We start from the raw sequence: 16,986 nt of genomic DNA on the forward strand, positions 1-16,986 counted from the left end.
ATCTTCCATGCACTTGCTTTGTAAGGAATTATAGCCAATTTACCTATCATAGTGGCTGTTTTTATATTTCTTATTTTTATATATATATGAGAGTAAACTAAATTGTAGAGCTAAAGATATTAAATCTGTACTGATGGTGGGTATTCTATAAATAGGCTATTTTAGGGTACATAAAAATACACCATCATGCAGTTCACAATCGACTTTAGACATACTTTGACAAGTGAGAATGACAAACAGTAGGAAGTTAGAAGCACAGGAAGATGAAGGTTACTTAAGTGAAGTAACTCATGTACTTAGATCCGGGGGTTTTAGGTACTAACTGCCAGTCAAGAGGGTTAATGTAAAATAAAAGGAAGGAAGAATATGGCTCTGTTCTTCATGGGGTGTTCTGGTAGAAGTTTGTTAGATAACTGTATGATGCAACATATCCTATAAACAGGGTTTGGCATAATCACACCAATAATAGCCCTGGATTGGTGGCTGAAGGGAAATCCCAATATAGGACCAGTATTAGCACTGCATGGTTCAGTGCATAGAGCCCACACCTGGGGAGGTGTTAGTGCTCAGCAACTCCCTCCTACTCTCCATGCAGCTGCAGCACCCTTGAGTAAATCAGGCAGAACCAGGCACCTGCACAGAGCATATTTGATAAAGTGTATAAGAATTTGTCCATAGCAGTGTGAAAACTGGGAAGCTTCCACTTAGAGCCTCCTAGCACCTTCTCTGTGCATGTAAAGGCATATTTAATTTGTATGATGCTTCTTCTCAGAACGTGCTCAATGCACCATACAACTACAAACCAATTTGTGAACTCAGCTGTAACATTTCCAGAAGCACACAATGCCTTGAGAAGTCTAGTTTAACTGTATATAGTCTTCAAAGAGACAGGTCTTATACCAGATTCTGCTCATGCAGATGGCTTTTTGGTATGCTGCTTAGGGCATATGGCCTACTACTGGTTGCTCTGAGACCCATCCTGGGTGCCTGAATACCTTTCTTAATGCTACTGAAAACCTGAGTACCTGAGGGTTGTGAGTCTGAGAGGGCAGCAGAGCAGTACAGCATTCCACATATAGCACCAAATTCCTCTGGAAATTTAAGCCCTAAAAAAATCTGAGTGCCCATGGGTAGAGCAAGGAATTTCTAAATGGCAGTGGTGAACGTATGTCAGACTTACACATAGTTCCCCTCTGCAGATACACTCCTGGAAATTTGAATTGCTTCTGAAAATGGAACTGGTGCCTTAGAAACTTGCATCTGTCATTGAGCAGTCTTCATCTAATCCATCACTGAACTGAAATGAAGCTCTTTGATGTGTGTCTACACATGACAGTTGAGGGAGGAAGGGAAAAAATATATTCATTAATGGAAGATTACAGAGAAACCTCTTTACATGGAGAAGTTGCAGTTGGAATTCTTATAGCTAGACACTTTAGCTGGCACTAAAACCTTTAATTTCTTAAAGTTTCTCTATTTTTTTCTCTTCAAATGAAAGACTGCAGCAACAGCAGCATAGGGACCACTGTTGCCCTGGAATTTGAGAGCTACACGCTAACTCAGGGTGCAGAGGAGAGTCACTTCCATTGCAAACAGTGCTACTGCAGAAGGGAGTGTTTCTTGGCAGTACCCCTGGCTGCTGCTAACCTCATGTGGTTCATAAAGTCTTGTAGTGAATTCCTTCACTGTAAGCATGCCAGAATTGGTAAATAAGTCACACCTGCAGAATGCAATATATTGCTACCCTCTTTAACAGCTAATCAGTATTATTAATCCGGAATACTGAATAAAAAAAGCAATGTAAATCCAACCTTCAGGTACCAGCTTCTAAGAAACAGATGTGCTGCAGAGAATAAGGCATATAGGAAGTATTTTCTGCACACACAAGCAAAGTTAGGGTGCAGCCTTGGCTTTCCACCTACCAGATCTCATTGATCTTTTGCATAAAGATTGCTATTGTGAAGTATATTACTTCACTCCTACATCCCCTATGTAAACATGAATGCCTGACCAAGCCTTTCAGTTTATCATGATTCAAAGCAGAAAGGTTGCAGATTCCTTTCAACACTGGTGTGACTTAGGTATCATCCTTGGTGTGGGTTAACCTTGATAGGCAGCTAAGCACCACACAGCCACTCTCACTTCTCCCCAACTCCCAGTGGGACAGGAGAAGAGAAAAGGATGAGTGAAAGCAAGAAGACTTTTGGGTTGAGATAAAAATTGTTTAATAAGTGAAGAAGTGGAAGAAGAGAGAAAGAAAGCAAAATAAAACAAGTGATGCAAAGGCAATCACTCACCACTTTCTGTGGGTAGACCAGTGCCCAGTCAGTTCCCAAGCAAAAGATGGCTAATATCCTTAAACTCCCACCTCTCCCTTTCCATTGCTGAGCATGATGTTAGATGGCATGTAATATCTCTGTGGTTAGTTCAGGTCATCTGCCTGAAGACCTTGACACTGTGCAAACACTGTTCAGCAAGAGATAAAACATCAGTGTGTTATCAACTTGTTTTGGTCACAAATCTAAACCACAACACTGTAGGAGCTGTTATGAAAATAATTAACTACATCCCTGCCAGACCTAAATACAATCATATATTAATATATTCTACAAATAGGAAATCTTCGAGTATAAAGACCCTGATAATCTTTTGGGGCTGGATTGAATGAAGCAGTGTCCTTGAAATAAACTTGTACTTAAGCCAGGTTTGCAGTAGTGCATCTTAGTAGATCTGACTGTGGGAAAAGATACACAGCAGATCTTGCTGCTGTTACAGATTCACAAGCCCCCATCATTGTTTTAATTTAAAAAAAAAAGACCTAATTTTTATTTATACTTGCTTCTATATCACTCTGACTATTAAGGGACCTGAAAGTGGGTATATTTTCTTGAGTCAGAGCAATATAGGTAGATTTTATGGAAAACATATCCCCCATCTACTAGTGGCTCTAAGTTGACTTCTCTGTGAACACTAGAAGTCTTCAAAATGCATAATCAAGGGGTTTTTTTATTAAAAAGTTACATATTTATCCATTATAGCTTCAAAAAATTTGTGAGTGGTACCTCCTAATGGGATAATCTTTGCTGAAAACTGAATGAAGTGGTTGGATTTTAACTTGCTTGCTACAAAGAGTGAGCAACCTTGCCATAAAAAGACATTTTGCTGGCTCTTAGGCTCTGATTCCCTAAATTCATTACCTTTCAACATTTCATAGAGGAACCTGGAGATCAAATTCTACTTTAAATAAATCAATGTAGGGAACTGAAGGAAAAGTAAAGAAATTCAAGTCTGCCTGAATTGTGAAGTTAATTATATCATTTTCATTGGTGCTTAAGATGATGTTAATTGCTGACATCAATAACAATACAAAGCCAGCTATCTATCTTTTCTTATGATATGAAGGAGAAGACTGTAAACCATCTATCTTAACACAGTCTTCTACAAACTGTCTTGCCCAGCAGGGCATGAAAAATGGTTCACATGAATTCTGAAACACTTTCAAAGGATGATGAATTCAGAATCATGTCAGAAGAAGAGGTGTAGAGGACTGGTCAATGCAAGAGAATTCTATTGTGTCCTAATAAGTCTCAGTCTTTTAAAATGCTGTGTTATGTTGTATTTTGTTGATATGCAAGCATACAACACTCCATTGCCTAAAATGACAAAATGACAACAACATTTCCTAATGCAGGTAATTTCCTGCACATTTGGATTTGCATTTGCAGTAGCAATGTTAGTGCAAAACGGAACAGGTGAATTGAATTCCTGCAGCATTCACGATCTCACAACAGAAAGTGTAAAACATGAATATGCAGGTGATTCAGATATAGAGCACAGGGTCAAATTCTGTCTCATTCCAGGGTTTGGAAGGAAGGTCTGGAAACCATTAATATTACAAAATTAATGCTTAAAAGCACTGAAAGTGCTAGAAAGACCTGTTGCTGGCCCTTTGCACAATAGTGAGTTTTACCCAATAGCGGGTGTCCTGTCAGGAAAAAGCTGTAGTTGTTGTTATGCATACTGTAGTATTTCTATAGGTTCATGATTGAACTGGCATTTCAGCACAGTTTGTAATGATTCTACGCATACTGTTAATCAATCAAATAAACACATTCATTGGTAGTGATGTGTACAATTTTGATTTAAGGAGGAGGTAGTAAGTACCATCCTGAGGTGTACAGGTTGCACACTTCTTGTAGCTGGCCTGTGATTTTCAGTGTCTTCAGTGTCTTGCAGGAGGAATACAAGCAGAGGAGAAACAATTAAATCCTATCAATTTTTTTTTGGCACTAACATGTAACTTATACTCTTGCCAAGTAAACAGATAAAAGTAGTTGCTCTGTACTCAATGTGCCTGCTCCCTCTGTATGTTCAGAGTCATATATAAGTAATTCCGTAAAAAATAGCAAAATTGTAGTGATTAATGGTTCATAAGCTTTATACCTCTTTTAACTACCTGTTAGGACATGGATTCTATTTTTTCTTGTGTTTGCTAAGCAACAGCCACCTGCACAATTATGTGGATCTTGCTAAAGACCATCAAAATTTGCAGATGCAGATGTAGCTCACCCAGCTGGGTCCACACAGTTTGCATACAGTGGTGATGTGAGGCATGAGAAGGGAAGAACTTAGCTTGGTACCCAGTGCATTTGGAGGTGTGAGGAGGAATAAACATTTTTGCAAGAGATGTGAGCAGTTAGATATCACTTCAAGATAATAAAGCTGGAACCCCCATTGTTGTTTCACTGTGCTTTTGTTTTGGAGGACAACTGTAGGGAAGAGCGAGGAGGAAATAGCACTTTCCAGCTAGCTGTTGTAAGGCCTTGCAGAGCTGTGCACAGCTGATGTGACCTGGGATTGGAAAGGCTGGTTTGTAGGAGCCCACCAGGCATTTGCAGAAGCCACCTTCTCCTTAGCAGTGGATTTTCTATGTGCAGTGCTTCCCACTAGCCAGGATTGACTTGGAAGTGTGGGATAAGTCTCTATAGTAGCCTAAGATGAGGGGGAAAATCTGGATCCTGAACACTAAAACAAAGAAGTCTATGATCTGGAATCTGGATTAGATTTTTTGAAGAAAGAACCACAAAAACCAACAACTGCTGTGTTTCTCAAGCAGTAAGAAGTGGTCGGAGTTTTTACTGGCTAGAGCCTGTTTAACTTCCTCCTAGACAATGTCATTTTGCCTAGTAAGCACATAATTAGTAGATGGTACAGGATATTATTTTAAAAATAATTTCTTATTTTACTGAAAATATTAATGCCTTGCTAATAAAAAGACCATTAAATAAATTTTTAACTGCTCCCTAAAATGCCTTTCTTCATTGCTTTATTCTAATTAGACACTTTTTTACATGAGAGGTTTTGACAAAGAATTATGAACATGAGTAGAAATAAAGCCTGTAACTCTTCTGTAATTGAAGTCCTCAGCCCAGACATAATTCAAAGCAACATACACAGTTGTTGTAACGTGTTACTATTACTAATTTCCCAGAAAAGATTTTCCCTAAAAAATTGTGTGAGAGATTATTTAGTTACCTTTTCAATTAATGTTGTGATTCGGAAAAAAAATTTTATTGGTTGAATTTTGAAGTCTAGTTTAAAATAATAATATGATCCTATTTTTCTTTGACAGAGTATCAAGAAGAAAAACACAAGCAAACAAGAGATGAGCACATACCTGCGATTCATAGTCTCTCGTATGAAGGAACGGGTGAGTCTGAAACAGGGAAGCTCATCAAAGTGTTGGGTAGAACTGCAGAGGATGTGTTGGGTTTGGCCATGTGTGACTGTGCAGGGAGGAGGACTACAGAGGGTGTCATTTTATTTCCTCTGTCATAAGCAATGTGTGTATTTCAACATATACCTGCCATGTCTCATTGCTCAGATCCGTATCATTCTGGCAGGAGTAGTTTATGCCATGGGCCTGTGGCTCTTCTGGAATGGTTTGGGACACGTGTAATCTGTCAGATTTTGGACCTACAGTTTGGCCTTCTTTATTCCCCGCCTGAAATATTCCAAAATATTGGATTTTTTTAATCTCTTTTGCGTGTGTGTGTTTTAAGCAGGTTCTAAATGCAGTAACTTACGCTGTCTTATGGTCCTTTCAGGCTATAGATCTAAACAAGAAAGGGAAGGACAACAAACACCCAATGTATAGAAGGCTGGTACACTCAGCTGTTGATGTTCCCACTATACAGGAGGTAGAGTGACTTGCTTTCTAAATTCCACACTGTTCATGGTGTCTTTTAAAAGTGAAGATAAACCTTCAAGACTAAAGCACTAATTCTTTTTATTCTCCATGTTATTAGTATTTCAGTATTGTATCCAGCACTGGATATGGGAGCTTAAAATTTCAGACTTTTCCTCATAAATAGATAACCGAGTAAAACCATTTTGAGTGGTGCCTAAATATGAAACGTAGAGTATCCTCAATTCCTTTTTTACCAAGTTTTTCCTAAGAGCTATAGGTAGCTGAAATCTTCAGAGAAAGTGTCCTTTCTCTGAGTCACTGAATATGGACTTGAGTGACCACATTTGCATTTCTGCCCCAGTGTTTTTGACCATATTCCAGTTTTAGTCATTAAGGCCTTATGTAGGTGGCAACTTTATCAACATCTAGATGATTCATAAAGAACCAAAAGACAAGACTCACTTAAATGTTTTGCATTAATTGTTCCAAAAATAAAATGCCGGTAAATACATTGTCCTTTTTTTCTGAAGCAAAGGTCTGTTCATGACTCATGTAAATCAACTGCACATGACCAAAATAAGCAGCTTATCCATCTTTATTCATTGCTGCAACTGGATTGCTATGCACTGCTGTAATATATATTACCTTTTACAACCATAGATATTAAAAGCCTTTGGTTTAATATTGTTATTGAAACATATGGATAAACAATAATTCCATTGGCAGTTTTGGAGACCGACATTACTGGCTAGCTTGAAGTACTGGCAACACTGGTTGAGCCTGAAAGTAGGTCAGGCCTTCCTTTCATTATGTCATGTTCACCTGCTTCCACAGAAGGTTTTTTGGGCTTGATAACATCCTAGAAATGGATGATGTTTTGTTTGTTGACTGGAATTCTCATAGGTGGTCTTGACAGAGCACAACTGAAAATGCTACATTCCTTACTAAACATGGCTCCATGTAAGCATTTGTTACAAGCTTGGAAGACAAAAACAAACAGCCTTCATCAGAAAACACTGACTGTCAAGTGAAGATCCTGGAAGTATAAAGGCAGTGGACATTGATTTGAAACTAGCTGGTATTTTATGGTACAAAATCTTCATTTCAGGAAATTTATTTTCATTTGAAGAAATATTCTGGGCCACATCTTACAATGAAGCTACTCCAGATTTACCTTGTTATATCAAGATAATTTTTTTTAAACTTAAAAAGTTTAAAAGTCAAGTATTAAAGCACCTGGTTTACTCCTGGACATTGTATAAAGGGACCAATGAAGCCTGTGTTCAGGTACTAACAAACCATGTCAAAGAGTTGTAAATATTCCTTCTGTATGCAGGAAAACCAGTGTCTGATCTGTGTTGCATAATGTACTTCTGTGAAAGCTTCTCTGCATAAAACAGGTCCAGCATTTTAACAGTTTTTTCACAGTTCCATGCTTTCTTTTGTGTAGAAAGTAAATGAAGGAAAGTACAGGAGTTATGAGGAGTTCAAAGCAGATGCTCAGCTACTTCTACACAACACAGTCATTTTCTATGGAGGTAAAGTACTACAGTTACTGCTTGCTTTATTTGATTTATCTTTATCTGTAGGAAACTCACAAGTTCAGGATTGAACTTGCTATTAGATAATCTTAAAAGTGGATGAGGTAATTTGAGAGCCCTGAAAAATCAAAGTAAGCTGCAAGAGGACTTTGCAGAGTCTTTCTGGCCCACTTACTAGACAACTATTTTAATCCTCTCTGGCTAAACCTGTTAGTGCACTTTTGCCATCCTGTTTCTTCTGCAGCACAAGTTGTAAGTCATACTGCAGATTTCTGCCAGTACACATATGTTGCTGTAGAGTAGAACGAGGTCTGATCTCTGATGTGCTGTGTCAGCAGAAATATGTGCCATAAACACATATTTTTCTCTTGTGAGCACTATCTGCTGTCATATTGTGACAGCAAATACAGCTATATCCACAGTAGAGGTGTCCTGCTGGTGCAGTGTGTGGAGGTACAGCCGTCAGAGAAGCTGCCAGCCCCTGGGAAGGTAATGAGTGACTGAGCCTGGAGAAGAGAAGGCTCCGGAGGGACCTTGTATCAGCCTTCCAGTACTTGAAAGGGGCCTACAGGAAAGCTGGGGAAGGGTTTTTCATCAGAGAAGATAGTAATAGCACAAGGGGTAAAGGTTTTAAACTGAGAGAGGGGAGATTTAGGTGAGATATTAGGAAGAAATTGTTCACTGTAAGGGTGGTGAGGAACTGGAATAGGTTGCCCAGGGAGGTTGTTGATGCCCCATCCCTGGAGGTTTTTAAGGCCAGGTTGGATGAGGTTTTGTGCAATGTGGTCTAGTGGTAGGGTTCCCTGCTCACGGCAGGGGGTTTGGAACTTGATGATCTTGAAGGTCCCTTCCAACCTTAATGATTCTATGATTCTATAATTCTGTGATATGGTGGGACAGTCTGAAAGTGGAAAAACATGACCATCACCACATCCAGAAGCTATAGCCAGGTCCTGTAACAAGATTTTCCAGAGCCATGATTTCAGGAACGATGTGGTTCTTCCCTGCAAAAATGGCCCACGTCAGGGAAACTGGGAGGAGGGTGGGGCCAGTCTATTTGCAGCACCAGAAGATCCACCAGAAGATCATTTGTAGGGAGAGATGTGAATTTGCCAATAGAGAAATACACAGGTGTGAAGGGAAGCACACAGTGATAAATAGTCTGTGGAGCACTACTCTGAGCAGAAATTCTTGTGTGATAGTACCAGAGTTCCTGTCAACTGGTGATAGCAATTTTAGGACAATTGAAGTTTGTCATTAAGACACGAGCAGAGAAGGAAACTGGATCTGTATTGAGAGCAACCCTGTCTCCCTGCTGCTGCTGCTCAGATGTGTACATGTATTGTTCAGTAAAAAAGCTCCCAACAGTATTTATGCTTAGAATATGAAAGAGAAAACAAAGATAAACTGATGGTTAGAATTTTTTAAATGGAGGGGTTATATAAGAGACTAAATTATGTTTTGTATTCTCAAGCAAGACAATTATAGCATGAAAGTCAAGCAATGGCAGCTGCAAATCTTTGTGAGCATTGGGATCACACTGTGACCTTTTCTTTTTAATTCGTAGCGGACAGTGAGCAAGCTGACATAGCAAGGATGCTTTACAAAGACACATGTCATGAAGTAAGTAGTACCAAGCAACCAAGATGTAGACAAGATAATTTTAATTTCAGAATCTGTGAAAATTATTCTTCATTTTATAAAAATAAAAAGTATGTGAAATTTGTTTAAAATTTTCCCCTAACTTCCTAATGGTTGATTCAGAATTCCTTTTTCTTTATTTTCTTTTAGAAAATGCCAATATTCAAATTTCAGTTTTGAACATTATCTAGTAATTCATAGTTGGACTAGAAATAATTGTACTTGCTATTCTAAATTGAACCTGAGGTGAGATTCCTACCAAATCCTGTAACTGGCAGTGAAACATTTCTCAACATTCAGAGGAGACCAAAAAAATAAAGCTGTCACAATTTCTCCATTTGTACAGTTCAGTTATTTCTTTCAGAATGTACTTCAAATATTCTATGAATTAAAATTATTTGCATTTTAGCTCTGATAAATCACTAAGAATTGAACTAGTCTTTCTCCCTCTGCCTTGTCTTTCAAAAATACGAATAAAGTTTCTGCACCTTGTCTTTCATCCACTCTCAGCTCACCTCAGTTTCACACCTTCAGTTTGCACAAACAGAAGTAACTCCAGCAAATTAACAAGCAGAGATGAAAAATTTTACTACTTGAGAAGGGGATGTTACTGAAGTCACATAAATAGGAAAATTTGGGCTCATTTACCTTTTTTTTGTTTGTTTTTCAGCTGGATGAACTGCAGCTTTGCAAGAACTGTTTCTATTTGTCAAATGCACGACCTGACAATTGGTTCTGCTATCCTTGTGTATGTTGCTGACACAGATTTTTATTTGTTTGCTTTTCTCTACAAACACCTGCAGTTTTGGTGTTATTAATGCATTGAATATTCAAATTCAGTAGGTTTGTTTCAAAAACCTGTTTAGGACTGCAAGCCTAGGTATCTTACACAAGTAAAATGTTGATTGAAGTTCAAAGCATTAGCAATATAGGTTATAAAATTTGGTTATCAACCAGTTGCTACAGTGTCACAAGAAAATAAAGAACTTACAGAAATAAAACTGTTTCTGAATGAAGCTATAAACACAAGTTTAATTTTTGGGCTGCTTAAGATCTCTATTTTCAATAGACAGGTACACCATTTTCAGGCTTTATTTTTTTTTTTTACTTTCATCCATACAAAACATCTAGCAAGAAAATATGTATTGTAAGAAGATAAAAATGAAAAGACCACTAAACATAAAGAGCAACCATATTCTTAAGATGCTAGCATAGTATTACAAAAAAAATGTTTGTGGGAGATACCAAGATAATTCTTCATATCCAATAATAAATACAACATTTTTTCCAGATACCTAATCATGAGTTGGTTTGGGCAAAAATGAAAGGCTTTGGGTTTTGGCCAGCCAAAGTCATGCAGAAAGAGGACAATCAAGTTGATGTTCGTTTTTTTGGCCATCACCACCAAAGGTAATTTATTAATTCCATGTGCTGATTTTTACAAACAATAATTGAAAGGATTTCTCTCAATCTATCATGTTGTAAATCCTGGCTCAGCTAGTTGCCAACATTAGAAACACTGAATACTTTGCCATAATTGTTTCAGAAAATTTAAAGCTCAGTCTAACACTTCCAAAGTTGCCAAACCGCACAGGGATTCCCTTTCCACAATTGCCAAAGGGATAAGTTAATGCCATTTTAATTAAACAAAGCAAGTGAATGTCAACTGTTTTTTTCAAATCAGTAGCAGCCTCCTAATCCAGGCCAAGGTGAAAATGGGACAGAAATGTATTTTTACTACCAGCAGTATTATTGACTTCGTGCAATTTTCTCTTCTGAATATGCACATGGCAATTTTGTATTTTAGTAACATAATATACATCACAAATGTTTCTGTCTCACTGCTAGACCATTGACAGAGCTCCTGCTGAGAGCCAATTTGCCATTTCAGAGACTCTTTACATTGGAAACGTCACTCTTAGAGATCACCTTTTAGTTCTATCTCCTATTGTTTGTTCAGCATTGGGGGAGCATTATAGTAGTATCACTACAGTGGATGTCCTGATTTATTTATTTTTCTTTCTGTTTGATTTACATGCCTATAATGTGAGGAGATGAGACATTTGCAAAGTAATTCGTGGTTGTTGGGAAGTTGGTATCTTTTTGGTGCATCCGAAAAGGGCCTAGACAATTCAGGAGCAGCATTTTATGAGGCTTTTTAATTAAATGGCTTTTAGTGTAACTTGCACAGTATATCAGTATATAACATGTTTTCATTTGTTATATGAACTACCAAGATTTTCTAATAGGCATAAAGTGGGTAAAGGATCCTTATTTGTGTCTCAACCACAGAATTACTTACTTTGTGTCTATGTGAAATGAAAATACAGTTTATCTCATTAGTAGTTTTAGCATTAAGTTCATACAGCTTCCAACTACTTAATAAAGTAACATTACACTTGTGGGATGAGGTGCTTGCAACTTCTTAAAGTGTGCTGGTAGAAAAGGCAAAATACATTTTAGTAAAGTGCAGTTGCTTAGTCACTGTGCTGGACTTGGATGAAAGGCCAAATTCCTGGTTGATGTAGATTAGTATTGTTTCTTTCACTTCACTGAAATGGAATTTATATTGCAAGAATTGAGAATCTGTTAATTAGTTACAGTATTTACTCTGTTATGTAGAAGTGCATGGCAATTACTCTTTTTCTTTAATGTCTGGTATTGCTTGGTATAACCTTTCAAAATGTCAAGAGCTGCCCATCTAACTCTATGAGGAGTCTGAAAATATTTAAGAGAATGAAGTACATTTGGAACCAAGTCACTGGCCTGAATTCAGTCCAAAAGAGCATGACAGTCCCCACATGAGTTCAGTCCTGATAGACAGGGATCCGAACTACAAAATATCTCTATTTGAGGTGATAATTTGGTACATTCCTTGACGGGTTTAGCAAAGAGGTCGAGGGCTAAATTAGATTAACATGTGAACCTTCAGTAAAGATCTTTCTGTGTCTGACCCAGCACATTTAGCAAGAAAGCAGGTAGGAGATTTGACTGTTACTGGTGCTGGGAGAGGTTTGTGGCTTCAGCCATAGCACCCATGCCTCAGCTAACAAATGCTCATAATAACACAAATGTGTAATGATATGCAGTCCATGTTTTTTTTCATATGTGTTAAATGTACAACAATTCTGAGTAAAAAAGGAGTTGTCGGTGATCAGCTGCAGTGAAAAACTGCTTTTGAAGTCAGTTTCTTGGGTCAAGATCCTTCCTCTGTATTTAATTTTTCTGAACCTGTGTCTATTGGATATTTCAAAGGGCCTGGATCCCCTCAGAAAACATTCAGGATATCACAGTTAACATCCATCGGCTGCACGTGAAGCGCAGCATGGGGTGGAAGAAGGCCTGTGATGAGCTGGAACTGCACCAGCGTTTTCTTCGTGAAGGGAGATTCTGGAAATCAAAGAATGAGGATAAAGGGGAAGAGGAGGCAGAGTCGAGTATCTCTTCCACCAGCAATGAGCAGGTGAGTGCTGCCACAACATAGCAATCAGGGCAATTTATGAGAAGCTAAAAAATGACGTATTTTTAATTAATCTGCAATTAAATTAGCTTGTACTCTGGCTGCAGCTTTGTGGTGATAAGAAGAGGGTTCAAAGGCTTATCTTCCCTATGTTTTGTGGCTCTGTAATAGCAAGAATATAGAGTTTTCTTCTTTCCTCAGTTTTCTGGATGACCTCTGGGAGGAGGACATAATTGTCACCTACAGCACCTTGGTGCGACAGACCAAGATTTCTAAAGTTATACAGGAATGTTCAAGTTAAATGTCATGGATATCAGATAGACTGCAACACTGCCTTGTTGGACTCCCATCAAGGGACAGGCCTGTAGCTGCTCAGCCTTTTCACAGCTGGAGTATGTTCACTTTGGACTGTATTCTGCACTACAGATCCCTGAATAACAGCAACCATGACATTTGCAGCAAGTCCAACTAAAGTTAGGTGTGAATGTTGCACTTGAGGACCAAGTGATCAGCAACTGATTAAGGTCATTAAAAACAATTCTGCAAAACAAAACAAAAAACAATATGGCTTTAACAAAGGTGAAGAGGACAAAGGGCCAGGATACAAACCTTTGCATTGCCACATGGAAATTCCTTATCACAGCTGAACTTTGCTAGCCATTCATTGTCTGAGAGGGTGTTATATATTCACTATTACTGACTTGGTAGGAAGATTTTCATAGCTTGCAGGATGCTTCTCTGTATTTTTTGCAGCCTTTCCCCTGGCAACATCTTCTCATTTAAAACCTCTATCCTCTCTCTAAAGCTGTACTTAAACGATCAGTGTGTTTTGACCCTCTTCCTTTCCCCTTACGTTAAACTGGTCTGCCATCCAATTTGTAGCTGAAAACTTCAAGCTTATAGAACTGGATGTTGCTTTAAATAGATGCTCCTTATCAAAGTGGTTTAGGGTTTTTTAGCCTGGTTTGCTTAGCTAACCTTTTATAGCCCCTTTATTTTATGTCATGTATGCAGTTATGCAACAACGTATGATGAAACAGGAAAACAGTCACAAATAATATTTATGAAAGATAACAGTGGCATTTTCCCAGGTTTTCAAAAGTGTCATTTAGAGGGTTTGAAGTGTCAATTTGTGTTACTTTCTGTTCCACCCCAAATGTTCATCTTTCACTTGGTTAATGCTTATCCCTGCACTGGTTTCCCAGATCCAAGAATGTAAGAGAAGCCATCAAAATCAGTGCTCTGCAATATCCTGTCACTAACACTAGCTAGAACTGGGTGCTTCAAAGACAGGAATAAGAACTTTTCTGTAAGCTGTTGTAAGATAATACACCATCCACTTAGATACCACCCTTGTTTCTATTGCTGGAGATGGAATTTTATTTTTGAAGCTGAAGTTTTGTACCTCTTCAAGCATAAAGTTCTAATCAATTATAGCAAGTCTGGATAATCTTACTGTGTTTATATATGGATATATACACATACCTTCTTTTTATAATTATTGCTGTTTTCTGGCTTCCAACAGAATCTGCTGCCTAATTACAGGGCATGGATATCAGAATATTCCAGAAACAAGTGTTTGAATTTTTGTGTGAAATGAAGAAAATAATAGTTAAGGGTATTTTATCAAATACCCACTGAATGTTAGAACTTGTTCATGCATTTTGTTCTTTTGTGCAATCATAGTCATCAGTGATAATGTGGAAAGTTCATTGTGTGCACTTCTCATTTAAGATCTGTGTTCAGCTTTCTATTTGCTGCATTAAATAGTTGGACATAATCACAAATAAAAGGTACATTAGTCATGTTACAGTGGATGCTGCTGCCTTTAGGAGCTGTTTTTTGGAATGATTCAATATGCTTTTCATAACATTCACAGCTGAAGGTTACTCAGGAACCACGAGCAAAGAAAGGACGACGTAACCAGAGCATGGAACTCAAGAAAGAAGTGAGTAACCTCTGTTACCAGAACAAAGTACAGAAAATCTGAAATTTTAATAGACACTTTTTCAAGTTCTGCTACTTGTACTGATTTTATGGTATTAATCTTAGAAGTTCCAGCCCCATAGCTTGATCCTCCTTGCTAACAAATGTAATTGTACCTCCCTCATGCTAGTCATTGGTGTCATTGTGGTAATATTCTGTATCATTAATGGATCAACAATCAACTTACAACTTTTATATTTTTTTTTAATGACAAATTCAGGCTAGTTAGTAAGTCTATAAACAACAGAAGTTGGAAAGTCTTTTGTATGATCAACCGTATTAAGCTTATAAAACGTCATATCCACCTTTGTCTGTAGAGCTTCCTTCCTTGTTTATCCAAGTTGCTCACTAAACGAGCATGTAACTAGGGAGTGTATTATTATGCTTGTACACAAGGGGGCAGTTACTGAGACAGCCATCGATCTCCTTTATCCTAACTTTTGAGTACTTTTTCCCGGCCTTGTTTCAGCTGCATGTTGAACACTATGAGAAAGTTGCACATATGCACAGTCCTCAGAAGAGGACTCGGGATTCCATTACAGAGGAGGATCCAGGTATTTTAGCACCAGAGTTGATGTGAGTTGGCCCTGGTGCCTGAAATACAGACACTGCCACTCCTCATATCTGGGCACCTGCCTCCCCATTGTGTGATACTGCAGGAAGTGTCTTCAGCAATGGAGGCAGTGACACGCTGTTCATGCTCCCTGGGGCACAAGGTCTATTTGAGTACAAGATAGAGAGACTACAGTTTAGGATGTCTTGTCATTTTTATTGTGTTTTCTGTCAGGCAAATGCTGTAATTTGTTTCATGTATTTATGTCTTAATATTTGCTTTCTTAGCTCTGCTCACGTTTGGTCAGTGATCCAGAAGTCAATCAGAGTGACCTATTAGAGACTAATTGGTTGCAAAAGGGAATACACACTCAGCCTTTCGATTGGTGTGAACAGTGACCTATCACACAGGCAGGCACAAGATTTACTGCTGAGCAAGTCTGGTGTTACAAGGACTGTGTACTTTGTACACTGTTAAATGAGCTTTAAAAGCTAATTTAAAAAAAAACCAAAACAAGTAAAAAAACATGAAACAAAAACAACCAACCAAGTATTGTTCATCTGTGTCTTCAGACACTTCTAATCTCAGTAAGAGTTACAGGGTTATTACTTCTATCCATTCTAAAGAGTAGGAGCAATGGGTGTTAAGAGTGTAATAACACAGGCACCTAAATTCAGTACAGTACATTACAGCAACTGATTTCTTTCTTGGTAATTGTGTAATTACAGAAAGCTTCTGTGGTCATCCAAATCTAGTTGTATATTATTGGAAGCAAGACTTAGATGCTCATTAGCTTTTCATCTTCAAAGCACCTTTGAACTACTAGTCAATCTTTGCAGAAGTTCTGTGAAATCAGTGGAATATTACAGATTCCAGTGGAGCCTGCTGGGCTAGAGTAAGCCCAGAGATTACCATAACAATTCAGGCAACTTGACCACTCAGCTACGGTCTCTTCAGGGAGAATGGTATTGGGGGAAATCTATGACTCTTTAGTAATCCAAAGCCTCTGATGCTGGTTGTACTTTTTGGGAAGCAAGGCTGGTGAGTGTGGCATACTGATGCCATATGTGTGCTTCTTTCTGGAGGGCTCCTAGCTGAAGTCAGAAAAGCCTGACCAAACAACCTACCCCCTGTCATGCTGTTTGTGCTCAGGGATCCCATTGGCACTAAAGGTCTTCAACAGACATCTTTCATACTAGTTGTGCTGACATTAGTCATGTAACATTTATTCTCCAGGGTTCTATTTTGATATCTGGATTTACAAGTTTGTTCTTCCTCTGTAGGAGCCAGAACCTGAAACTGAAGCAGTAAGTTCAAGCCAGGAAATTCCCACAATGCCCCAGCCTATTGAAAAAGTTTCAGTCTCAACTCAGACCAAGAAGTTAAGTGCCTCTTCTCCAAAAATGCTGCATCGGAGCACCCAGACCAGTAATGATGGAGTGTGTCAGAACATGTGCCATGACAAATACACCAAAATCTTTAATGATTTCAAGGACAGGATGAAAGCTGATCACAAAAGAGAAACTGAGCGAGTTGTGCGAGAGGCAGTGGAAAAGGTAACCTTTGCTGAATACCACCTACACCCTGGTTTGAGAAGAGGAGGGGCGTAGATTTT

At 38.4% G+C, this 16,986-nt stretch overlaps 1 protein-coding gene across 4 annotated transcripts in view; it reads left to right on the forward strand.

The window, feature by feature from the left end:
• ZMYND11 (zinc finger MYND-type containing 11) overlaps positions 1-16,986 on the forward strand; it is a 108,299-nt gene that overhangs the window by 85,026 nt on the left and 6,287 nt on the right. For all 4 annotated transcript variants that reach the window (XM_051612591.1, XM_051612593.1, XM_051612592.1 and 1 more), the window contains 9 exons: positions 5,633-5,710; positions 6,108-6,200; positions 7,641-7,728; positions 9,299-9,354; positions 10,043-10,120; positions 10,664-10,782; positions 12,628-12,835; positions 14,712-14,780; positions 16,655-16,927. In XM_051612591.1, the coding sequence (XP_051468551.1) occupies positions 5,633-5,710; positions 6,108-6,200; positions 7,641-7,728; positions 9,299-9,354; positions 10,043-10,120; positions 10,664-10,782; positions 12,628-12,835; positions 14,712-14,780; positions 16,655-16,927 (1,062 nt within the window). The remainder of the gene's footprint in view (positions 1-5,632; positions 5,711-6,107; positions 6,201-7,640; positions 7,729-9,298; positions 9,355-10,042; positions 10,121-10,663; positions 10,783-12,627; positions 12,836-14,711; positions 14,781-16,654; positions 16,928-16,986) is intronic.

This window comes from Apus apus, chromosome 2 (assembly GCF_020740795.1).
Source record: "Apus apus isolate bApuApu2 chromosome 2, bApuApu2.pri.cur, whole genome shotgun sequence".
NCBI lineage: Eukaryota > Metazoa > Chordata > Aves > Apodiformes > Apodidae > Apus > Apus apus.